The sequence below is a fragment of the Thalassophryne amazonica genome, chromosome 22, assembly GCF_902500255.1.
Source record: "Thalassophryne amazonica chromosome 22, fThaAma1.1, whole genome shotgun sequence".
Lineage (NCBI taxonomy): Eukaryota > Metazoa > Chordata > Actinopteri > Batrachoidiformes > Batrachoididae > Thalassophryne > Thalassophryne amazonica.
In genome coordinates this window covers 11,238,179-11,265,029 of record NC_047124.1, presented here as the reverse complement: position 1 = coordinate 11,265,029, position 26,851 = coordinate 11,238,179, and the positions used below count along the sequence as shown (strand labels likewise).

At 41.6% G+C, this 26,851-nt stretch overlaps 1 protein-coding gene across 1 annotated transcript in view; it reads left to right on the top strand.

Moving 5' to 3' along the window:
* The window catches only part of snd1 (staphylococcal nuclease and tudor domain containing 1), a 311,160-nt gene extending 284,644 nt beyond the window's left edge, over positions 1–26,516 (top strand). The window contains exons 22-24 of the mRNA XM_034162933.1: positions 7,841–8,044; positions 24,404–24,448; positions 25,808–26,516. Coding sequence (XP_034018824.1) covers positions 7,841–8,044; positions 24,404–24,448; positions 25,808–25,873 — 315 coding nt within the window. The 3' untranslated portion in view covers positions 25,874–26,516. The remainder of the gene's footprint in view (positions 1–7,840; positions 8,045–24,403; positions 24,449–25,807) is intronic.
* Positions 26,517–26,851: the final 335 nt, after the last annotated feature.

Genomic DNA, 26,851 nt, shown 5'->3' with positions numbered 1-26,851 from the left:
AGCTTTTGTCCACGCGGTAAATACGGGACTCGTCCATTAAAATAAAAGTGAATTATAGTAACAGCAGCTCTGTGGTGCAAGCGTTTGTCTAAAATGCATGAGGACGTGGATGACGTTAGTTTGTTTCTGCGTTTTGGTGAGTTACAGCTGTTTGTCTCTTCTTGGCGTTAAACATGTGGAACTGAGCCAGAAGACAAAAAGGACAGAACATTCCCATTATGTCCTCATCTGCCTGAAAAAGAGTAACAGCTCTGATGGTCTGTTTTGTAGTGCATTCATGCTATGATTTCAATAATGTCAACCTGAGCTCCTCAGTGGGAACGCCGCTTGCCTGTGTGTGCGTGCTGTCTCGCTGTGTCAGCCTCGGAGACGAACACGAACAAAGATTTGGCGACACGCGGCTCACACCTCTGTTTCTGACTCTTCGTCTGTTGTTTGTTTTGTCTGAGTTTTGTCTTTGATCTGGTTTTTCGTCTGGTTGTGTGTTTTTTCTCGCCGTCACTGCAGACGACAGCGCGATGCACTGGTTGTACTGCTGCAGACGGAAAAGGTTGTTGCTTTTGTTTCACAGCCTGCCACCTGGCGCCGTGCACAAAGTTCATATGGAAACTGGCTGCCTGTGGGTCAGGATCACTCGGCTGCATTCCCACTGTGGTTTCACATGTGCTGTAAATGTTTTCTAAGCAGGATCACTGTGAACTCACGGTATTTAGCTTTGTGTGAGAAATGTGCACTCTGAGAAAAGTTGGAGTGCATCATTACAGAAACTGAGCCTGCACCTACTTTTTTATGTGCTTCGTCAGTTAATTAACCTCAGCAATCACCTCGTTTGTCGTCAAAGATAAACAAAGCAGGTTTTTTAAAAAGTCACATGGTTCTGCAGCCACTTCCAAACAGGAAACAGGAAAGAACCATTGTAGTCCAGTCAAAATGAATTAATTTAAATGTCCTGTTGCGTTCACATGCCTGGCTGAAGTGACCTGAATCAGATTTTGTCTGCATGTGATACAGCTCTCATCTCAGTATTCTTGCGACCACACATATTTATCTTTGTTTTTCTTATCAGAGTTGGCCCACTTGAATTTGTGGTTTTCCATCTGATTCATAGCTGATTTGTATCGATGTGGCTGCTGTGACGGTGAGTCAGGAAAAGAAATCTGATTGGGGCCACTTCAGTTGGTAAAGTGAATGCAGCCTCTGCTCCCTTGTTAATCACACGGTCCTCATATAGATCATCAGTATTCTGTACATAGATGCTGTGAGTTTAACTCCAGCTACTCTGCTCTCATTTACTCAAGTTCCTTGAGAAATCATAATTTTATGTTGTTTTAAATTATCTCCCACCAGTCATAAAACCCAGAAGAGCTACCGTATTTTCCAAGCTATATGTCCCATTATATGCTGTCACTGCGGTATTGTATCACTTCCTGTTCCGGAGCACAGCGGTGTTTTTCTGTATCTGTTAGCTGTTTAATCTGCGCAGTTAGATTGATCTAGTTATCTAGATTACGATTTGTTTCCCAGTGTAATCTTCACGTGCCTTAACTAAAGCACTCCTTCTGCTGAATCACCTCTAAATTATTTACACATTATTCACTTTGCGTGTTTTTAGGAATCCGCTAGCTTAGCGCAGCTACTAGCTCTTAGCCGGTTTAGCATGCCAGCTTCTCCTGTCTCTCCCGCACTTTTCTGCTCTGGGTGTGAAATGTTTAGTTATTCCTCGGCCTCCTTTAGCAGTAACGGTACTTGTAATAAGTGTAGCTTATTCGTAGCTTTGGAGGCCAGGCTGGGCGAATTGGAGACTCGGCTCCACACCGTGGAAAATCCTACAGCTAGCCAGGCCCCTGTAGTCGGTGCGGACCAAGGTAGCTTAGCCGCCGTTAGTTACCCCCTGGCAGATCCCGAGCAGCTGGGAAAGCAGGCCGACTGGGTGACTGTGAGGAGGAAGCGTAGTCCTAAACAGAAGCCCCGTGTACACCGCCAACCCGTTCACATTTCTAACCGTTTTTCCCCACTCGACGACACACCCGCCGAGGATCAAACTCTGGTTATTGGCGACTCTGTTTTGAGAAATGTGAAGTTAGCGACACCAGCAACCATAGTCAATTGTCTTCCGGGGGCCAGAGCAGGCGACATTGAAGGAAATTTGAAACTGCTGGCTAAGGCTAAGCGTAAATTTGGTAAGATTGTAATTCACGTCGGCAGTAATGACACCCGGTTACGCCAATCGGAGGTCACTAAAATTAACATTGAATCGGTGTGTAACTTTGCAAAAACAATGTCGGACTCTGTAGTTTTCTCTGGGCCCCTCCCCAATCGGACCGGGAGTGACATGTTTAGCCGCATGTTCTCCTTGAATTGCTGGCTGTCTGAGTGGTGTCCAAAAAATGAGGTGGGCTTCATAGATAATTGGCAAAGCTTCTGGGGAAAATCTGGTCTTGTTAGGAGAGACGGCATCCATCCCACTTTGGATGGAGCAGCTCTCATTTCTAGAAATCTGGCCAATTTTCTTAAATCCTCCAAACTGTGACTATCCAGGGTTGGGACCAGGAAGCAGAGTTGTAGTCTTACACACCTCTCTGCAGCTTCTCTCCCCCTGCCATCCCCTCATTACCCCATCCCCGTAGATACGGTGCCTGCTCCCAGACCACCAATAACCAGCAAAAATCTATTTAAGCATAAAAATTCAAAAAGAAAAAATAATATAGCACCTTCAACTGCACCACAGACTAAAACAGTTAAATGTGGTCTATTAAACATTAGGTCTCTCTCTTCTAAGTCCCTGTTGGTAAATGATATAATAATTGATCAACATATTGATTTATTCTGCCTTACAGAAACCTGGTTACAGCAGGATGAATATGTTAGTTTAAATGAGTCAACACCCCCGAGTCACACTAACTGTCAGAATGCTCGTAGCACGGGCCGGGGCGGAGGATTAGCAGCAATCTTCCATTCCAGCTTATTAATTAATCAAAAACCCAGACAGAGCTTTAATTCATTTGAAAGCTTGACTCTTAGTCTTGTCCATCCAAATTGGAAGTCCCAAAAACCAGTTTTATTTGTTATTATCTATCGTCCACCTGGTCGTTACTGTGAGTTTCTCTGTGAATTTTCAGACCTTTTGTCTGACTTAGTGCTTTGCTCAGATAAGATAATTATAGTGGGCGATTTTAACATCCACACAGATGCTGAGAATGACAGCCTCAACACTGCATTTAATCTATTATTAGACTCTATTGGCTTTGCTCAAAATGTAAATGAGTCCACCCACCACTTTAATCATATCTTAGATCTTGTTCTGACTTATGGTATGGAAATAGAAGACTTAACAGTATTCCCTGAAAACTCCCTTCTGTCTGATCATTTCTTAATAACATTTACATTTACTCTGATGGACTACCCAGCAGTGGGGAATAAGTTTCATTACACTAGAAGTCTTTCAGAAAGCGCTGTAACTAGGTTTAAGGATATGATTCCTTCTTATGTTCTCTAATGCCATATAACAACACAGTGCAGAGTAGCTACCTAAACTCTGTAAGTGAGATAGAGTATCTCGTTAATAGTTTTACATCCTCATTGAAGACAACCTTGGATGCTGTAGCTCCTCTGAAAAAGAGAGCTTTAAATCAGAAGTGCCTGACTCCGTGGTATAACTCTCAAACTCGTAGCTTAAAGCAGATAACCCGTAAGTTGGAGAGGAAATGGCGTCTCACTAATTTAGAAGATCTTCACTTAGCCTGGAAAAAGAGTCTGTTGCTCTATAAAAAAAAGCCCTCCTTAAAGCTAGGACATCTTTCTACTCATCACTAATTGAAGAAAATAAGAACAACCCCAGGTTTCTTTTCAGCACTGTAGCCAGGCTGACAAAGAGTCAGAGCTCTATTGAGCTGAGTATTCCATTAACTTTAACTAGTAATGACTTCATGACTTTCTTTGCTAACAAAATTTTAACTATTAGAGAAAAAATTACTCATAACCATCCCAAAGACGTATCGTTATCTTTGGCTGCTTTCAGTGATGCCGGTATTTGGTTAGACTCTTTCTCTCCGATTGTTCTGTCTGAGTTATTTTCATTAGTTACTTCATCCAAACCATCAACATGTTTATTAGACCCCATTCCTACCAGGCTGCTCAAGGAAGCCCTACCATTAATTAATGCTTCGATCTTAAATATGATCAATCTATCTTTATTAGTTGGCTATGTACCACAGGCTCTTAAGGTGGCAGTAATTAAACCATTACTTAAAAAGCCATCACTTGACCCAGCTATCTTAGCTAATTATAGGCCAATCTCCAACTTTCCTTTTCTCTCAAAAATTCTTGAAAGGGTAGTTGTAAAACAGCTAACTGATCATCTGCAGAGGAATGGTCTATTTGAAGAGTTTCAGTCAGGTTTTAGAATTCATCATAGTACAGAAACAGCATTAGTGAAGGTTACAAATGATCTTCTCATGGCCTCGGACAGTGGACTCATCTCTGTGCTTGTTCTGTTAGACCTCAGTGCTGCTTTTGATACTGTTGATCATAAAATTTTATTACAGAGATTATAGCATGCCATAGGTATTAAAGGCACTGCGCTGCGGTGGTTTGAATCATATTTGTCTAATAGATTACAATTTGTTCATGTAAATGGGGAATCGTCTTCACAGACTAAAGTTAATTATGGCGTTCCACAAGGTTCTGTGCTAGGTCCAATTTTATTCACTTTATACATGCTTCCCTTAGGCAGTATTATTAGACGGTATTGCTTAAATTTTCATTGTTACGCAGATGATACCCAGCTTTATCTATCCATGAATCCAGAGGACACACACCAATTAGCTAAACTGCAGGATTGTCTTACAGACATAAAGACATGGATGACCTCTAATTTCCTGCTTTTAAACTCAAATAAAACTGGTTATTGTACTTGGCCCCACAAATCTTAGAAACATGGTGTCTAATCAGATCCTTACTCTGGATGGCATTACCCTGACCTCTAGTAATACTGTAAGAAATCTTGGAGTCATTTTTGATCAGGATATGTCATTCAAAGCGCATATTAAACAAATATGTAGGACTGCTTTTTTGCATTTACGCAATATCTTTAAAATTAGAAAGGTCTTGTCTGAGTGATGCTGAAAAACTAATTCATGCATTTATTTCCTCTAGGCTGGACTATTGTAATTCATTATTATCAGGTTGTCCTAAAAGTTCCCTAAAAAGCCTTCAGTTAATTCAAAATGCTGCAGCTAGAGTACTAACGGGGACTAGAAGGAGAGAGCATATCTCACCCATATTGGCTTCTCTTCATTGGCTTCCTGTTAATTCTAGAATAGAATTTAAAATTCTTCTTCTTACTTATAAGGTTTTGAATAATCAGGTCCCATCTTATCTTAGGGACCTCGTAGTACCATATCACCCCAATAGAGCGCTTCGCTCTCAGACTGCAGGCTTACTTGTAGTTCCTAGGGTTTGTAAGAGTAGAATGGGAGGCAGAGCCTTCAGCTTTCAGGCTCCTCTCCTGTGGAACCAGCTCCCAATTCAGATCAGGGAGACAGACACCCTCTCTACTTTTAAGATTAGGCTTAAAACTTTCCTTTTTGCTAAAGCTTATAGTTAGGGTTGGATCAGGTGACCCTGAACCATCCCTTAGTTATGCTGCTATAGACTTAGACTGCTGGGGGGTTCCCATGATGCACTGTTTCTTTTTATTCACCTCTTTTTGCTCTGTATGCACCACTCTGCATTTAATCATTAGTTATTGATCTCTGCTCCCCTCCACAGCATGTCTTTTTCCTGATTCTCTACCTCAGCCCCAACCAGTCCCAGCAGAAGACTGCCCCTCCCTGAGCCTGGTTCTGCTGGAGGTTTCTTCCTGTTAAAAGGGGGTTTTTCCTTCCCACTGTCGCCAAGTGCTTGCTCATAGGGGGTCGTTTTGACCGTTGGGGTTTTTCTGTGATTATTGTATGGCTTTTGCCTTGCAATATGAAGCGCCTTGGGGCAAATGTTTGTTGTGATTTGGCGCTATATAAATTAAATTGATTTGATTTGATTTGTCCAAAAATGCATCATGAAGAGGAAACAAAAAAGTGTCACACTGGTTTATGAGTCACATTTATTTTGCAAGATGATGCTGCTGCTTCATGCAGCAAGAAACAAAATGAATTTATTCAGCACATTATTTATTTATAACACAAACACTACAGTAGCAAGCAAAAGTTACCAAGCTAATTGATAAATGTTATTGTAAGACACCCAAAACACGAGTAAACCGCTTCTTGTCACCACTAAGTGGAGTCAACGTGCACTGTAGTCAAATGTTTTTAAACCACCATATTCACTGTGTGAATCGCATAAACTCATTTTGCATACAGGAGCAGCTTGTCACACCTATAGAAGGTAATGCAGTATTTTTTCCATATACAAGTTACGTCATAGTACCAGTTAAAACAACAGCGACAAAGAATTTCCCTCTGACTTTGCGTCATACTTTCATGTATCCATGATAAGGAATAGAACTCACCGGATCTTCAACAAATTTTAATTTGACAAGTTTGAATTTGAGCAGAATTGGAGTTTGTCCATATACCCTTTATCAACTGCACACTTTACTGAACAGAATATTGATTAGTATCATTTATTGTCCCCAACCGTAGGTTTATTTTGTAAGTAAACCTTCCATCTTTGAATTCTGAAACCAGAACAGCCAATATTGTATTTACCAAAATTCAAGTGATGTTGTGTGGTTAGATTGTTTTTTTTGTTTGTTTGTTTATTTTTTTTGTTGTTCTATGCCAAACCAGGATATCAGAACACAAAAGACATGCTCCAGTGAATTTCTCTTAATTTATCTACCAAAGTCTATCAAACCACCATTAAGCTGGCTGAATGACGCTGTACAAATTACAGACTGTTTAGACTCATTTTTTGCATTTTAACTTTGGCGTGACATCTCATACCAGTGATCTACAGTGATTAAAATTCCAAATCCATCATTAAGCGGGGCATTTTCTTTTTCTCATTTGCAGCCTGTTACACCTCTCAACGCTTTGATCGGCTCGGCTGTAAACATATGGCGGACACGACGGCGACACTCGCTGGAAGGCTTTCAATTATTTTGTATCGCCCTCACCAAGGCGCCCATGTATCCTCTATTCATTCTGACATTTCCCACTCTCTCTTGTCAGTTTTCCATTCTTCTCCCCCTCTGTGACTCTCTCGCTCGCCCTGAGCTGCCCTACAGGGCCTGTGACAACTTGACCGGGGGGGAGAATGGGGACAAAAAAAGGCCTCTTAGTTTTATGCCGTGAACATGCCTCCGTGCCCACACATGCTCACGCGCGCATACACCATACATGAACATACCCATGGGCAGCTAGCTTGAAGGGGGTTGCCATGGAGACAAGACCAGGGCAAGAAGAAAGGAAGCAAAGAGATGGATGGGAGCGATGAATGATGACCAGGGACTGATTTTTTTCTTTTTTGAGTGTCTTCTTGCCTTTGAAGATGCAGCTTGCTTGTTTTTCGTGTTTTCTCCCTTACTGTGAGAGGACACGAGGTCAGGAAAGAACTGAAGCTATAACGCCTCCTTCTACACCGTGTGTCCAATCAAACACTGGCCTTTTGTGTTGGGGAAGGTTAGGGACAGTAAAGGTGTCCAACTAAAGAAGACGGGAGGAGTTGAACAAGACTCCAGTCGGCTACAAACTCTTGAAGTGTTTTTTTTTTTTTTTTTTTTTTGTCTGCAGATATCTATCTGAAGTGTCCTCTGTACTAATAACCTCCTAACCCCCCCCCCCCGCCCCCCTTTGTTTGCTCTTCTTTCCCCTCTCTTCTACTGCACCTGCTTGTCAAGGATGACGCCCGTGCAGATGTGGTGGACTGCGTGGTGCGGGACATCCAGAACAGCCAGTGCCTGTTGAACGTGGAGTACTCGGGTGCCACCTGCCCTCATGTCACAATACAGTTTTCTGACACCAAGGAGGACGTGGGTCTGGGCCTGGTCAAAGAGGGCTTGGTCATGGTGGACATCCGCAAGGAGAAGCACCTGCAGAAGATGGTAAGGAACAAGGCAGTCGGTTTGATGCTGCAGCTTCAAGTTCTGTTTCTGCACCTTTTTCATTTGGGTCCGTTTGAATTGAACTCCCACCGCCAAACTAGCAGCCAGTGAAATTACATGTGTTTGTTCCCCCGTGAGCCCAAACATCATTTTAAACAGTAAATATGTTCCAGTATGTGTTTAGAAGAAAAATGTTGTTTGTGGCGCAATTTATCTTTAAAGTAGATAATTGGCTTGACAGTGTTTCCCTGACCAACCGACCGGCGCACTTTTGACATTTGTACTCTGAATGAATGCGTTTTGAGGGGTCCTTAATGGTTACTTTTTGAGTTCATGTAGTCTGGAGTACTCTCAAAGGTAAATGTTTGCTTTGCTGTGTGTGTGTGGGGGGGGGGGGGGGGCAGGGAGGGGGCAAGTAGACTGTTGTACATTATTAGTTGAAGGGGCTCAGACAGGATTACACAAATTTTTGAAAATAAAGATAATCTAAAGTATCCCATAATCCCACAGCAGTTTATCTGAATCAATGTAAGCTTGGCTTGGAGCAGTGCTGAAACATCAGACAGCTCGAACGTAACATGTTTATGCACAAAAACAACAAAAAATATCATTAGTGGTATGCAAAAAATTCTACTGTAATTTCATTATTCACTAAAAGTTTGTCCACACTGTTGAAAACGGTCTGTTTTAATCCAGGATCGAGCTTGTTGCTTTGCCTTTAATCGTATTATTTCACGTTTTGATAGTGTGAGCGGGACTGAGGTGTCTCTTCCACTCTGAAAGTGGACTTTCTGTCATTTTCAGGCCTGGTGCCCTCCTCCTGCGGCCTGGCGGGCTGCTAAGCCCAGCCAGTTGTAGTTTGGGAGATTCCCTGTTCTAAAGCAAATAATGAATAGTATCTCAACTCTTTTTCTTGAGTAAATTCCTCTCAGAATTCAAATAAGAAGAATAATAAAACACCTCTGGATTCTAAGTGTAAGAAGTCGTGGTGACTGGCTAAATCAGAACAGCTGTAAAATTTTTTCTACTTGTAATTTTTCCTTTAATCTGCCTTCATGTGATTTTGAAAATATGTTTTGTTATAAATATGGCTAAATGGCTGACGTTAGCAGTCGTTTTGCTCCCGCTCACGGTTAGCTTCCATCTTTGTATAAGTCACTTTTACAAGTGATGGCAGGATCCATTTGAATTTGATCACAGAATAAATGGTTTGCGCAATAAAAGTCACTTATTGCTTAAAAGCCTACATGATGTCCTCCGGCACGCTGACAGTCGAGTCATTACCTTCCCGCGGATTTTTTTCTCCCTTTGTGTCAGTTATACACATTTTTTTCTTTGATATATATGTAAAAGATAAATAATGTTAAATGGCGTTCACTGCTTTAATGAGACACTATTGCACAAGACATTTTTTTTTCCCTCACTTGTCATTCCCGAGCCACACCTGCACTGTTTCGCTCAGACGGCGGCCGTTTTGTCAAACCACGAGGCATTGCTCATTTACATTTCTCTCATTATGCCGACTCAAACCCGCTCTGTACATGAAAGATAAAGAGTAATGGAGGTTATTTATTCCTGCTGCAATTACCACTTCTCCAAATACAAGCCACTCTGCTATTTATCTTAAAACCGGAAACGCACAAATCAAGGCAGTAATTGTTTATAAAAAGTGATTTAAATTATTCTCATATCAATTAGATGTTGACAAAAGACCTATTTATTCCCGTGTTTGAACACAGTTTATTGACTTACAGAGAGGCTATCTCAGTCATTTGTGTGCACAATGAACAGAACCGATAAAAGCATTTCCCACCTCGCAGTCGCTCGATAATGCTCTGTGCTTCATTGTGAGTGATTTGACCTTCGACCTTCAAACAGTAGCCAGAGCCTATAATGCAGTCTCTGGGTAATGGACCCTATAGAGGCAAGGACAGTGATTAAAACCTCTGAGCCTTCATTCTAATAGGCTTATAGACAGCACCGATTTAGATTTTGTTGGACAAAAAGGTGCCTGGTTCCTCTTTTCCTCTTTCCACCAGCTACGTCTCCGCCATTTTCTCGTTGGCTTGCATGACAAGCGACCGCGTCGCCGTCATGTTTAGAAGTGTGCATCGAAGCCGTACAGGATTTCTTGTTGCTAATCCAACTCACCGTTTCTACTTCCGTGAGCGGTGCGCTTTGGTGGGAATTTTTTTGGTTTATTCTGTGCGCTGCATTTTGTTTTAGTGCAGCAGATAACAGAATATTTACAGAGGAATCCTTCAAATCTGGAAACAAGCACCAAATACTCCTTAGGCATTACTCTTTTTTGTCACCATTCTTGTTATTACCCCATAACTCCACAACATTCAGTCATAGATAGTCCAAACTATACCTTTTTGGTATCATTGTGATCAGAAAAATAATGTGGTATAGCTTTCAATATGATTGGAGCATTTTTAAATTTTGACCCCTGTGTAATTTTTCAATTGACCCCTACCTGGCCGCCTACTGAAAATTCAAGTGGCTACTCAGTTTTTTCAAAAGAGTAATGTTTGAGGGAGTATGTGTTCCAATTTTGGGTCTTGTTTCCAGAAATGAACAATTGTTAGTTATCTGCTCCACTATTTGGTTTTAGCTCTCCGAACACGCGGGAATGTCCATCACGATGCTCATGAAGATGTCCTGTGATTCCGCATCTTTGGAAGCAGAATGTTGATATCGGAGTAGCAAATCCAAACCTCTTTTTTTCACATCTTTATACAGTTATTTGCTTTGAGCTCTGTTTCTCCTCTTTTCCCTCATCCTCAATATAAAGCTCCTTCTAAGCGTGACTTTTGTCCTTCCTATCTGCTCCATTTTGGCGCCAGCCTTTGTTAATTATCCATTCCACGGGATTGGAACATGGTCATTGTAATCTGTGGCCTTCGCGCGAATCGAAACAGATGGGCTGTAATCTTACTGTCACTGAAACGTTACTGAAGGTTAGCGCCACTTTTTCAAGATGGCGTTTTCCCGATACAGGGAAGGCAGAGGGACATTTTATTAATTTGTGCCTTAAAACAGCAGCACGCTTTCAAAAATCACATCTTACGAAAATGTTTTATGTAAAACTGACAGCTGATTGTTGTTGTCGAGGAAACACGCTATTGGTGATGAGACGTGTATTGTTTTCGTGAGGGTTGCATCACACGATATGATCATTTTGCGATTAATTGCAACACCCTTAATAATTACCGATGTGGCTATGAGATAAAAAAGATCCTAAGCGTGACAGCTGCTGTCTGGTTGAGGAGACGTGATTTAGACAAACTGACAGACTGCACTGACAAAGTGACTCACTGACGTGGGTTGGACAAAGACACAGTGTGAGAATGTTGCACGTTGTTGCCAGAATGTTTAGATTTTAATGTCACAGTGGTATGAAAAGTAATTTTTTTTTCTAAAAGCCTGTGTTTCACCTGTATCTGTCATTCATGCAAAATGTTTTTAAATTGATTTTATTGGAGAAAAGTTATCCAACACTTAGGTCACCAGCATGAAAAACTTGCTAGGCTCAACCTAAAAGCACTAAAAACACCTAAATAGATCCTTTTTATTTGATTGGTGGATTATTTAGTAGTGTTCAGAATAATAGTAGTGCTATGTGACTAAAAAGATTAATCCAGGTTTTGAGTATATTTCTTATTGTTACATGGGAAACAAGGTACCAGTAGATTCAGTAGATTCTTACAAATCCAACAAGACCAAGCATTCATGATATGCACACTCTTAAGGCTATGTAATTGGGGTATTAGTAAAAAAAAGTAGAAAAGGGGGTGTTCACAGTAATAGTAGCATCGGCTGTTGATGCTACAAACTCAAAACTATTATGTTCAAACTGCTTTTTTTTTTTGCAATCCTGTGAATCACTAAACTAGTATCTAGTTGTATAACCACAGTTTTCAAGATTTCTTCACATCTGCGAGGCATTAATTTTGTTGGTTTGGAACCAAGATTTTGCTTGTTTACTAGTGTGCTTTGAGTCATTGTCTTTTTGAAACACCCATTTCAAGGGCATGTCCTCTTCAGCATAAGGCAACATGACTTCAAGTATTTTGACATATCCAAACTGATCCATGATACCTGGTATGCGATATATAGGCCCAACACCATAGTAGGAGAAACATGCCCATATCATGATGCTTGCACCACCATGCTTCACTGTCTTTACTGTGAACTGTGGCTTGAATTCAGAGTTTGGGGGTCGTCTCACAAACTGTCAGATGTCTGAAAGAACAATTTTACTCTCATCAGTCCACAAAATATTCCTCCATTTCTCTTTAGGCCAGTTGATGTGTTCTTTAGCAAATGGTAACCTCTTCTGCACATGTCTTTTATTTAACAGAGGGACTTTGCGGGGGATTCTTGCAAATAAATTAGCTTCACACAGGCGTCTTCTAACTGTCACAGCACTTACAGGTAACTCCAGACTGTCTTTGATCATCCTGGAGCTGATCAATGGGTGAGCCTTTGCCATTCTGGTTATTCTTCTATCCATTTTGATGGTTGTTTTCCGTTTTCTTCCACGCGTCTGTTTTTTTTTTTTTTTTTTTTTTTGTCCATTTTAAAGCATTGGAGATCATTGTAGATGAACAGCCTATAATTTTTTGCACCTGCGTATGTTTTCCCCTCTCCAATCAACTTTTTAATCAAACTACACTGTTCTTCTGAACAATGTCTTGAACGTCCCATTTTCCTCAGGCTTTCAAAGAGAAAAGCATGTTCAACAGGTGCTGGCTTCATCCTTAAATAGGGGACACCTGATTCACACCTGTTTGTTCTACAAAATTGACGAACTCACTGACTGAATGCCACACTACTATTATTGTGAACACCCCCTTTTCTACTTTTTTTTTACTAATAGTCCAATTTCATAGCCTTAAGAGTGTGCATATCATGAATGCTTGGTCTTGTTGGATTTGTGAGAATCTACTCAATCTACTGGTACCTTGTTTGCCATGTACGAACAATAACAACAATAACAATAAGAAATATAACAATAAGAAATATACTCAAAACCTGGATTAATCTTTTTAGTCACATAGCACTACTATTATTCTGAACACTATTGTATGTTATGTGGCAGATTATTGATGCCACTTTATAGAAAAAATAGTTTGATTTACATCTTTTTTTTTTCCATGCAGTTACATGAGGGATCTTTTTAGGTGTCATATAAAACAAATAATGACTGTTTGAGTGGTTGATTTGCAGAAAACAGAAAAATTCTGAATGTCAGTCAACTAAAAAACGAGCAGAGGTTTAATATTGAATTAGTGTTGTGTAATCCATCATTGCCTATCAACTTAATAGGTGCCAAATTGAACACACTATCAAGCAGAGTTAAAAATAACCCTTTACTATGTAATGTATTATGGACCTGGGATAAACTTCGAAAACTTTTTAAATGCAGCCAATCATTTCCAATTTTGTCCACACTGGTGGGTAGCCCAAATCTCTCTCCGCAAATTTTAGGAGCAAATTTTGCAAATTGGCACCTGGCTGGGATCCATAGGTTTTTTTGACCTGTTCAAACAAGGAGAGTTCAAATCCTTGGAATCTCTCAAAGCTCAATATTCTCTACTGAAAAAGGACTTTTATAAATATTTACAACTAAGACATTATGTACAACAAAAGATTAAATTTCTTAAGTTTATGCCAGAGACATATCACTTAGAGATTTTCCTGATTAATAATAAAGAACATAAACATTTTATTTCTAAATTTTACTCAGAAATATATTCCCTTAGTGTGGACAAACTTTCTTGGCTGAGAAAATCATGGGGAGTCCTGTTTAAATGTGAGAAGTTTACAGGTATGGGACAAGATTCTTACTTTGCCATCAAAAGTTTCAATTTGTAATAGGTTTAAAAATTGCAGTACAATATCTTGCACAATTTTTACATTTCTCCAGATATTTTTAGTAAATATAATGTGGGTATTTCACCAAATTGTATAAAGTGTAAAATTCATGTGGGTAGAAGGTATCACTGCTTATGGGAATGTGTTTATATCCAGAAATTTTGGAACAAGGTCTGCTCTAATACAACCCCTGGCAAAAATCATGGAATCACCGGCTTCAGAGGATGTTCATTCAGTTGTTTAGTAGAGAAGCTTGAATCTTCGACTGGACTGGGTTGCTTGACGCGAGGACGTTTCGCTTCAAATCGCCGAAGCTTCCTCAGCTAAAATTCTTGCTCTGGAAGTCTGACTTCTGTCTGACTCTTGTAGAGAAGAATAAAACAGAAGCTAACAAAAGATGGAGTTTTAAACCTAACCAGACCTCTCCTACTGAGATTGCACAACCATGAATCTGCCTGTAGGTTGTGCGATGGGGTCTCCGGTATCCCCCATTGTGGCCAGTCTGTACATGGAGCGAGTGGAGAAGACAGCCTTGACGTCTTTCACAGGCATCTCTCCCAGTCACTGGTTCAGATATGTTGATGACACATGGGTCAAAATCAAGCAACAGCAAGTTGAGGACTTTACAGAACACATCAACTCGGTGGACGCCAATATCAAGTTCACACATGAGGATGCCAGAAACAACCATTTAGCCTTCCTGGACTGTGATGTTACGATTGGAGAGAACAGGCAGCTCCAGACAGGGGTTTACAGAAAACCAACTCACACTGATCAATATCTGCTCTTCGGCTCAAACCACCCCCTTATACACAAGCTCGGGGTGATCAGGACGCTTCAACACAGAGCCCTACAGGTGCCCACAACTGCAGAGGGAAGGGCTAAAGAACAACAACGTGTCCGGAAAGCCCTCACAGTCCCAGAGAACAAAGAGCCCAGATAGACAGCAGACGGAGACAAGAAGAAGAGTGTCTCTCCCTTATTTAGCAGGAGTAGGGGAAAAACTACAGAGGATCTTCAGACAGCACAAAATCCCAGTTTACTTTAAACCGGTTAACACCTTGAGACATAAATTAGTTCACCCTAAGGACATGATCCCTAGTTACAAACAGAGCAATGTAGTGTATTCTATCAGATGTCAGGAAAACTGTAACGAACACTACATAGGTGAAACGAAGCAACCTTTACACAAAAGGCTATACCAGCACCGCAGCGAGGGCGCCAGTGGACCTCAGTCTGCGGTTCACCTCCACCTTAAAGACACTAACCACATGTTTGAGGACAAGGAAGTTAAAATATTAGCCAGAGAGAAGAAATGGTTTGAGAGAGGGGTCAAGGAGGCATTCTTTGTGAAACGTTTGAAACCCAGCCTTAACCGGGGAGGGGGTCTGAGACACACTTTATCCCCTGTTTACAATGGGGTACTCAGGTCAAAGGAGTTTCAGTCTTTTGTTCATGGTAATGAGTCATTCATGTCATCAAGGGAGCCATCAGAAAGGCATCCATCCCATCATTAGAGGGATAGCTGTCCTGCCATTAGGTGTGCTAACTACAGCACAATAGCTGCTAATTAGAGCTATTGTTTAGTCACTAGCCTATAGCAGTCTGCCTCTCAGTAGGAGGGGTCTGGTTAGGTTTAAAACTGCAGCTTTTGTTGGCTTCTGTTTTATTCTTCTCTACAAGAGTCAGACAGAAGTCTGACTTCCAGAGCAAGAATTTTAGCTGAGGAAGCTTCTGCGATTTGAAGCGAAACGTCCTCGCGTCAAGCAACCCAGTCCAGTCGAAGATTCAAGCTTCTCTACTATGGAAACCACCTGGACAACTGAGAGCCTACACAGAAATTCAGTTTTCATTTTGTAAAAAAAAAAGCAGATCACAGACATGACACAAAACTGAAGTCATTTCAAATGGCAACTTTCTGGCTTTAAGAAACACTATAAGAAATCAGGAAAAAAAAATTTGGCAGTCAGTAACGGTTACTTTTTTTAGACCAAGCAGAGGGAAAAAAATATGGACTCACTCAATTCTGAGGAATAAATTATGGAATCACCCTGTAAATTTTCATCCCCAAAACTAACACCTGCATCAAATCAGATCTGCTCGTTAGTCTGCATCTAAAAAGGAGTGATCACACCTTGGAGAGCTGTTGCACCAAGTGGACTGACATGAATCATGGCTCCAACACGAGAGATGTCAATCGAAAAATGCACAACAAAACAAATGTGGAACGAATGGGAGGAAACTGGAGTCAACGTCTGTGAGCGAACTGTAATATACCGCCTAAAGGAAATGGGATTTACATACAGAAAAGCTAAACGAAAGCCATCATTAACACCTAAACAGAAAAAAAAACAAGATTACAATGGGCTAAGGAAAAGCAATCGTGGACTGTGGATGACTGGATGAAAGTCATATTCAGTGATGAATCTCGAATCTGCATTGGGCAAGGTGATGATGCTGGAACTTTTGTTTGGTGCCGTTCCAATGAGCTTTATAAAGATGACTGCCTGAAGAGAACATGTAAATTTCCACAGTCATTGATGATATGGGGCTGCATGTCAGGTAAAGGCACTGGGGAGATGGCTGTCATTACATCGTCAATAAATGCACAAGTTTACGTTGATATTTTGGACACTTTTCTTATCCCATCAATTGAAAGGATGTTTGGGGATGATGAAATAATTTTTCAAGATGATAATGCATCTTGCCAGAGAGCAAAAACTGCGAAAACATTCCTTGCAAAAAGACACATAGGGTCAATGTCATGGCCTGCAAATAGTCCGGATCTTAATCCAATTGAAAATCTTTGGTGGAAGTTGAAGAAAATGGTCCATGACAAGGCTCCAACCTGCAAAGCTGATCTGGCAACAGCAATCAGAGAAAGTTGGAACCAGATTGATGAAGAGTACTGTTTGTCACTCATTAAGTCCATGCCTCAGAGACTGTAAGCTGTTATAAAAGCCAGAGGTTGTGCAACAACATACTAGTGATGTGTTGGAGCGTTCTTTTGTTTTTCATGATTCCATAAATTTTCCTCAGAATTGAGTGATTCCGTATTTTTTTTTCCCTCTGCTTGGTCTAAAAAAGTAACCGTCACTGACTGCCACAATTTTTTTTTCCTGATTTCTTATAGTGTTTCTTAAAGCCAGAAAGTTGCCATTTGAAATGACTTTAGTTTTGTGTCATGTCTGTGATCTGCTTTTTTTTCTACAAAATTAAACAACTGAATGAACATCCTCCGAGGCCGGTGATTCCATAATTTTTGCCAGGGGTTGTATAAGTAAAGCTATAGGACAACAGGTAATTGAAAATCCAGTGATGTGTTTGCTTGGTCATGTCCCTGTTTCAGTTACAAAAAATGAGAGTGTTGTTAAGTCACTATTGATGCTGGCTAGAAAAAGTATTGTGATGAAGTGGGTGGGGGAGGACCCTCCATCTACTTCTTTATGGAAATCCTTGATTGTAGACCTGATGACTATGCTTAAACTTGGACATTTCATTGATGGCAAAAATCAGTCATTCATAAACACATGGAGGAAACCCCTGGAAGCAATGTGACTCGGATGTCAAAGAGACCTAAATGGGCAGCCACTTTGGACTTGATCAGCCCTGAATGTCTTTGGACTCTTTATTGTCAAATACCAATACATGTCTGACCAGTCTGTACTGCTTTTGTTTTTGTTATTGTTCTAACTATAATAGTTATATACAACCCCTGGCAAAAATTATGGAATCACCGGCCTCGGAGGATGTTCATTCAGTTGTTTAATTTTGTAGAAAAAAAGCAGATCACAGACATGACACAAAACTTAAGTCATTTCAAATGGCAACTTTCTGGCTTTAAGAAACACTATAAGAAATCAAGAAAAAAAGATTGTGGCAGTCAGTAACGGTTACTTTTTTAGACCAAGCAGAGGAAAAAAATATGGAATCACTCAATTCTGAGGAAAAAAATTATGGAATCACCCTGTAAATTTTCATCCCCAAAACTAACACCTGCATCAAATCAAATCTGCTCGTTAGTCTACATCTAAAAAGGAGTGATCACACCTTGGAGAGCTGTTGCACCAAGTGGACTGACATGAATCATGGCTCCAACACGAGAGATGTCAAGTGAAACAAAGGAGAGGATTATCAAACTCTTAAGAGGGTAAATCATCATGCAATGTTGCAAAAGATGTTGGTTGTTCACAGTCAGCTGTGTCTAAACTCTGGACCAAATACAAACAACATGAGAAGGTTGTTAAAGGCAAACATACTGGTAGACCAAGGAAGACATCAAAGCGTCAAGACAGAAAACTTAAAGCAATATGTCTCAAAAATCAAAAAATGCACAACAAAACAAATGAGGAACGAATGGGAGGAAACTGGAGTCAACGTCTGTGACCGAACTGTAAGAAAGGCCTAAAGGAAATGGGATTTACATACAGAAAAGCTAAACGAAAGCCATCATTAACACCTAAACAGAAAAAAACAAGGTTACAATGGGCTAAGGAAAAGCAATCGTGGACTGTGGATGACTGGATGAAAGTCATATTCAGTGATGAATCTTGAATCTGCATTGGGCAAGGTGATGATGCTGGAACTTTTGTTTGGTGCCGTTCCAATGAGATTTATAAAGATGACTGCCTGAAGAGAACATGTAAATTTCCACAGTCATTGATGATATGGGGCTGCATGTCAGGTAAAGACACTGGGGAGATGGCTGTCATTACATCATCAATAAATGCACAAGTTTACATTGATATTTTGGACAATTGAAAGGATGTTTGGGGATGATGAAATCATTTTTCAAGATGATAATGCATCTTGCCATAGAGCAAAAACTGCGAAAACATTCCTTGCAAAAAGACACATAGGGTCAATGTCAATGAGCAGATCTGATTTGATGCAGGTGTTAATTTGGGGGATGAAAATTTACAGGGTGATTCCATAATTTTTTCCCTCAGAATTGAATGATTCCATATTTATTTCCTCTGCTTGGTCTAAAAAAGTAACCGTTACTGACTGCCACAATCTTTTTTTCTTGATTTCTTATAGTGTTTCTTAAAGCCAGAAAGTTGCCATTTGAAATGACTTTAGTTTTGTGTCATGTCTGTGATCTGCTTTTTTTCTACAAAATTAAACAACCGAATGAACATCTTCCAAGGCCGGTGATTCCATAATTTTTGCCAGGGGTTGTATAAAAAAAAAAAAAAAACAGAGCAGAAACGGGACATGAAGCTTCAGCACATTTGCCAGTTATATCTGATGATTGTGTAAAATCTTATTTATTTCCTGAAGTGTTGGCGTTGTTCTTCCTCTGCCATATACTGTCTCTGTTTGCGTGCCCGGTCCTTCCTTCAATCGTCACTTCACCTCATGTGCCATTATGCGTCGGCACTCTTTCACGCACCATTTTGGTGCATATTCATGTTATTCAAACCAAGGTTGAGCACTTCATTTAGGAAGCAGCACGTACGGCTTTTGTGCGCTAATTTACATTTTGTCTTTGAGAGCGATGTCACGGTGAACAATAATCCTCAGAAATGAAAGTGGAGCGGCGCTCTGATCAGACCTGGTGTTGGCCTTATAATGAGCTGTGACTTAAAATGCTCTTATCTGCAATTATTGGCACCTTTGCTTTGACAGCTTGTGGCCTGTTAGTGCATGTCAGGTTGATAGTAAAAATCTCTTTGTTCTCGGAGTGAAGGCAGATGACAAAGAGAGTGTGGATGCTGAAAAGTGTGTGCTAGTTTTTGCTGCCGCTCTCCTAGCATTTTTGTCACAGGCGCTTCTTAAGATGAGCCCGTCATGGCAGCTCTTCAGTTGGCTGTTCTCTGCAGCGTTTTCTGTCAGCAGCCAGCAAACATGAGAGATTGAAACTCTGACAGGTCACCGGGTACAGCCATCTCACTTGGTCACCTCATGTTGACCCCTAAAAGTTCATTAGCGATACAAGCTAATCATCTCCTGCTTCCTAATTACATATGTATCGCTTAGAAACACACAAGTGTCTGTCACTGCCAACCGACCCAGTTATCAGTTCTCCAGAAGCTCTATGGAGAATTCAGCCCAAAGAAGATGGAAGTTCTCCATCAGCCTGCACATCGGAGAGTGTACTGCCCTCCTCACAGGAGGGTGGGACCAAAACTGAAATTAGTCCCCACATTTTGTCAGTGATCAGCCCCCACACACCCCCCCCACCAAAAAAAAAAAATTGCTACACTCCCAGTGTGCACACAGTAGTGCAAATCTCGTGATCCATCGCGATCTGTTGGTCAGAAATGCCAAATGTGAGAAGTAATCTGAAGAAGTGTGGGGCTGATCAAAAGGGGCGGCAGCAGAAGTCGTGCTGTGAGTCTGTGTCGTGGCTCCCAGAGTGTGAACGCAGCGGATGAGAGTCCTAGAATCTTTAATTACCCAGCAGCCCTGTGGGAAAATGTAGTTTTATTTCCTCTTTTCATCTTGTGGCGGTGTTGTTGCATAATTAACACTTAGGCCCGTCCTGGTCGTACTCAACACTCATCAGAAACGCTGAGGGGCCAGCAGGGCCACCTCTCTTCTTTTTTTTTTTTGTTTCCCCCTTTCACGAATTGTCTTATGGATAATGTGGTTTTCTTCCAGCTTGCACTTTACTCCCGTGCGTGCTGGAGCAGCGTCGTGGTTTCACTGTAGAATAAATGTGTTAAATGGATGGACGGACAGGCGGCTCCAGGGACACACCGAGCGGCTCGTGTGACCTCGTCTTCTGCCGGGGTGCTGCGGAGGCTCTGGTGTGGCCTCATGGGAGTATCGTCGTCTGCGCTGTAGGTTTACTGGAGCACAAAGCTGCACTGCTGTTGTCACTTAGGAGCTCCGACAGACTCCCAAACCATTTGTCGACTCATAAACATCCATCCAGCAAACGCTTATCCAAAGCCAGGGTCATGGCGGCAGAAAATTTGGTCATGAAGCTCATATGTCCCTCACGCCATCTGCATGCAAAATCAACCCCCAGTCACACACACACACACACACACACACAAAAGTCCCAGAGGGATATAACATCTCCATCCAGTGTGGTTTGGAGTAACGCCTCCAGAGCTCTGTTTACTGATAGGTTAGGGTTAGCACAAAGGTGCTCCTTTGTGATGTCATAAAATGTCACAAAGACCATGTCATCACAAAATTTCAACGTTTGTCCATAAGTTTGTCAGATCTCTTGTCCACAAACAGCAATCATAATAACCTTTGCCCTCCTCTCTCACATGGGAGAAAGAACAAGAGACCGTACAGAGATGTTGAGGGCTGCGTAACCGTTAGCGCTCCTCATATGTGGGTGTGGCTTCACGTGCATGTCCCCACGTGCATGTCCCTCTGAACCTGCGTCAGTGTCGTAGCATACCTTTAAAGCGCCTGATCGTCTCAAACAGCCACACGCTGCTGGCTACACTAGCAGTGAGACGATTTATCACCACATCAGAGATGTTTCATGATGAATTTTAAAAATATATATAAAAAAAAAGCGCTGCTCACTGCAACTTCCAGTAAACAAGGTCAAAATCCACCATAGCTCAAAGCCATTTTAATTAACGACCTCACATTTGTCACGCCGCGTCGATGTCCCGGAGGAGTCGAGTTAAAATGCTCAAAAAGTAGATTTAAAGAATAAATTTGTTGAACATTCTATTAGCGAGAACAGCGAGCAGGCACAACTGTCTCGTTAGAGCTGAGACGACCATCAGAGCCAGCGGGTTAACAGCTTATTATGATGTGCATAAATCTTAGGCTTCAACACACTGATTTCTCCAATCATCCATTTACACTGTTATGTTGATCAGCTGATTAGAAATTAATTATCCTTTTTGCTGTTTTTGCTGATTCCTGAACTGATCTGTAAACCTGTTTTTTTTGTTGTTGTTGTTTTTAAATCCTGAACATATTTCTGACATTTTATTTAATAAAAAAAACCTTTTTCATATTTCTTTTTTATGAGTATTTTAAAATTAAGTATTTTACAGGCTAATGAAGACACAAACATTCACAAAGTAACATGAAGACGCTGAAAGCATTTGCACAGTACGGCGTCATATGTAGAAAAATGAATAATAAATATTCGGTCAAAATGAGACATTAAAATTTTGTACACATTTTCCTCAACTTCAGAAAAGCCTTGGTGTGTACGCTGAAACATGCAGTGATGGTGGTACGTAAATAAGTTCATCCCCTCCTGTTTATTAATATGACAACTCAACAACAAATGTTATTGTCTTATAAGTCTCCAAATGAAAAGGACAAATGATGACGACAACGTGATTAAATTTTGGTGAACTTTGATGTAGCAGAACCATAGAAAATAAAACTTTATTTTATTTATGTATCTCATTGTCACATGCATGTTGGTAATTAGGAGCAGGTGTGGTGCTTGTTGTGTTATGATGAATTTGTATGAATGTTCTTGCTCTTAAATTTAGGTAAAAGTGTTATTTGTTTACAAAAACACAGCAGGGTCGAGTGTTGTGACGAGGCTTTCATGTGACCTGAACAAAACCGCTCACCTCAGCGACGTCTCGTTCGATCACCAACGCACCAGACTGTCAAAAAGCTGCTGCCTTCATTGCACCTCATGTCCGTCGCCTTCTTGCCATGTTTTCCAGAACGCCACCTGGGCCCCGCGTTTGCCTGCCCGCCCGCCGCCAAAACACCGCAAACACACCAGCTGTCACTCATCTTGCAGCTTCTCTTAAAATGTTCTGCTGCTCTCTTTGTAAAGAGTTTGACTAGTATTTCTGACTCATTTTGTGCTCGACGCCGAGTTAATTACAAGATTACACATTTGATGACATTCACAAAGGCGCCATGGAGAGAGACTGCAGATTGGTTCAGCTCTTTGTTTCCCTCACCAAACGTGGCATCTGCCTGACATACAGGCGCTGTGGGGGGAGGGGAGGGGGGGGTGTCCACCCAGACACGGTAACACCTCCACCTGCTCCTAATCTCCTCTTTTCTTCTATTTCCTAGCCGCCTTTTGTCTTCCGCCGCGGCCTCGCTTTGCTTCTTCCCCCTGTGTGTTCGGCTGAGCGAGTGAGAAACGTTCCTTCACCACTTGAAGTTGTTGCTGCCTGTGTTTGCGCGGTAAATGAGCCATTGTGCGTCGCCACTGGAGCCGATAGAAATGCTGTGAAAGGAAGTTCCGGGACAGGAAGCGCGAGGCAGATTCAGAACCCGCAGGTAGTCATCATCGCCCCCTTCAGCTGCGTGCTGATTGGTTGTTGTGTTGTGCTGCGCTGAATTGAAAAGGGCGGTAAAATGAGACGGTTCCAGCGTCTTCTCAGACGCCGAGTTTGGCAAAAACTTTAGCTGTGCTTGATCCCCCCCCCCCCCCCCCCCCCGCAAAAACCTGCCATTTTCCCTCACAAACATAATTTTCTCTCTTGTGACGGAATTCTGGAGGGATTCAATTCGGCTGAAACGGAAGAACAGAACAAGTCTTCCACCTGATATGTATCTACTTTGTTTTCCGGGCGGCCTGCGCGCCATCGCCAGCCTTTTGTGTTCGTGAAGCATCATCGGGCGCCACTTCCTCACGGTGACATCTGCCCAGCGGGAATGAGATGCCACATCCTCCTGCCTTCCAAAAAAACAAAAGACTAACTCCTTGAGCTGGCTTTGATGGACGACTTCTGCAGCGCTGCACTTTCCCCACACGTACACAACGCGTGTGGAATCCGGCTGCGGCTCTTATCTAGCCGCTGCCATGTGCAGCTATCAAATCATCCTACGAGCACGCTAAGCAATTAAACTCCAGAGCCTCATCTACACGCAGCGGTTTTAGCATCTGCCATTCTTGTGCGTGCGTGAGTGTGCGTGCACGCCAGCTCACCGTGAGCGGCCCACTTTAATCCCTCAGAACACACTGACATTTATTTTCTGTCACAGTTATGCCCTTTATTAGTCACTCCAATAAAAGCCAAGATAAATATCGGTATTAAAGGAGAACTTGATGTTTGGCACCGTGATGTCACATCCTGTCTCAGCCGCCCTGTTTTGTCCCACATGGACAGACCTTGGATCACCGCTGACGTTAGCATTCATGCTAACATGGCTGAGAGTGTCACTACTCGTGTGTGTTGTGTACATGGCGAGTAAAACTGCACTCAAGACAACAGTGTTGACACTGAAAGGAATTTTATTGTGATTATTATTGGGATTTTAATTGGACGACCCTCAGGAAGAGGATTGATTGTAGGGTAGCAGCCTGGATCACTGCCAGCCCTCAATCCTGCACACGTCAGTCGTTCCGTCTTCTTTATCTGACACACTTTGTTTTCTGTGTTTGTGCCTTTGGCCTGAAAACGATTCTGTGGATCTGTTCGCTTCAAAGCAACAACAGTTCTTAGAGACTTTGTGTATGTTTTCGGGGGGGGGGGTTGATTGTCTGCCCTGATTGGCTGTAATCCCTTCGAGATCTTGTGACAGTGAAGCTTTATGCTAATGTGTTTGTTTCTGCCGCAGGTGACTGAGTACCTAAACAGTCAAGAATCGGCCAAGAGTGCCAGAGTAAGAACACACACACTCTCTCTCTCTCTCATGTTTGCCAAACAAGGAACACACTACAGCATGAATTAGTGTCCACACAAACACCCAGAGAGAAAAAACAAAAAACAGAAAAGTAGTATCAGAAATCTAAAAGACACCTTCCTGCCTGAACAGAATTGTGGGAGTTTAATTTTGTTTGTGGTTAGTTCTTTTTTCTTAACTGTTTAAAAGAGCATTCCAGGTAATTTAAACTCGAGGCTTTAGTTCTGGATCTGTTTGGATCATCTCTTCATTAATTGGTGCATTATTTATTTACAAAGCAAACACGCTGTTAGCAAGCAGAAGCTAACCAGTTAATTAATGTTACTGATTGGTGTGAAAGCAAACTGAGTAAAGGTCTTCTTATTGTGACTGAACAGGCGCAACTGTCAGAAGCGTTAAGTTGGACAAAGCGCTTCATAAATAAACATTTTAAACAATCATTGTACAGTTAGCCTAGTCTCACTGTCCTACAGCGTGCAAACAGGTCGACTGTGGGGGGAGGGGCCACATCAGAATCGCTCCTTATTCACATTTGTTGAGGTAAGTGTGTGAACTTTTGTGCAACGGGACACTTCAAATGACATTTTCACCTGTTCAGCGGTTATAAGAGGTTTAATATTATTTAGAGCATTAGCTTCTGCTTACTAACATGGTGTTTGTGCTCTAAATAAGTAAAGTACAGACTGTTAATTTTTAAACCTGTTTGTGATTTATTTAGTAGTTGTTCATGTACATGTGTGTGAAAGGAGCCATCGGACTGCAGTTATCCTGCGGAGTTTTTTTTTTTTTTTTTTGGGTGGGTGGGGGGTGGGGGGTAGTGAAGTTAGCAAATGATAATTTTACAATCGCTTAGCCTGAGCTGAATTAATGAGGGGAAGTAATTTGATTGTTCACTCCAACTTACATGTTTGTTTTTAACCCTAATTACAAATGACAAATATATTGTTTGCCAAACATAACGTCAGAGGAGGTGGCGTTAGCCACTACGGCCGTATTCACTGGTCACATGGCGTTCAGAGGAAATGTGTCCTGTGGGAGGGGTTTCAGTTACAGTCGAGGGAGGTGGAGTTACAGTTAAGGTGGCAATAACTCACTTATCTTAATATCTGCTGCTAATCAGAGCCACAAACAGACTTAAATAACAAGAATGTCAAACTCCTCACGTTAAGTTGCCATCGAGGAGGAACTGCGAGTTCTGCTTCATGAGTCGAAGCAGTTGACACTCTGGCTTTTGAAGCTTGTGGACGGACGTGTGCAGAGTTGCGTTTAAAGGTGTCATGTGACTTCATGGTTATTTGTTTCATTGCAGCTGATAAAATCTTCTGTTCTTCCCGTCAGCTCAACATTTGGCGCTATGGAGACTTCCGTGCAGATGACGCTGATGAGTTTGGCTACAGCCGTTAAGAAGAAGAAGGTCGACATATTGAATCACCATCATTCCAAAGACGGACAGCGAGAGAGACCCACAGAAGATGAAAATTAAACCTGTTATACCTTATTTTTTTGACATCTCATCCCCCGTTTTTCTCCCGTCTGCAATCCTTAATAAAATAAAACATGCAAGAATTATTTTAAACCTTTTCTCCCCCCCCTCTCTGGAACAGCCTGCACGATTATGATCTGTCCTTAACGCAAATTGTGTTTCAGCCAATCGTGTGCTTTCTGATGCGCTTCTTCCCCAACCGCAGCGTTCCTTTGTGCAGGAAGGGGGCGTCGCTCGACTGCTGCTAATGAATGCTGCCCAGATGAATTCCACGTAACTGACAAAGTGCAGTTTGTTTGGGAGAAAGGGGGCGGAGCTGCACACATTTTAAAACAACAAAAAAAAAAATGCGTTTGTGTCGAGTGTGCGATGATGTTTGTGTATTCACTCAGTAAACATGGATGACGTGATGTGGTATTTTATCATCTCTCTCTTCTTCTGTACAGTTTACATTCTGATCATGTTTCTTGGCGCCTGCTCTCTCGTGACATCTGTACGCCGCAACAGAACCAGTGTTTGAATTTTTCCACATTATGGACCTTTGCATTCTATTAAAAATCAGCAGAAAGAAAAAGAAAAACAAGAAATGAGCCGAGTGTTTTCATTGCACTGATTACTCACGCTAACGGCATTACCGCCAAACACAAACACTTGCATCACGAGAAATTGTAGTTCAAAACAGAGTGTAAAATTGGAGCAAAATCTTTACATAGAAGGGTTACCGCTGCACCGCTAGTTTACTTTTTCTCCTGAAGCACAATCCTCCGCCAGCGCCAGTTTCCAATTCCACAAATTTTTACCTTGGGGAAAAAAATTTCAAGGTAAAAGTCCTGTTAAGAAGCAGCTTTTCATAACCTAAAATATCACAAAATATAGCGCTAAAGGGCTTTTCAATGTTA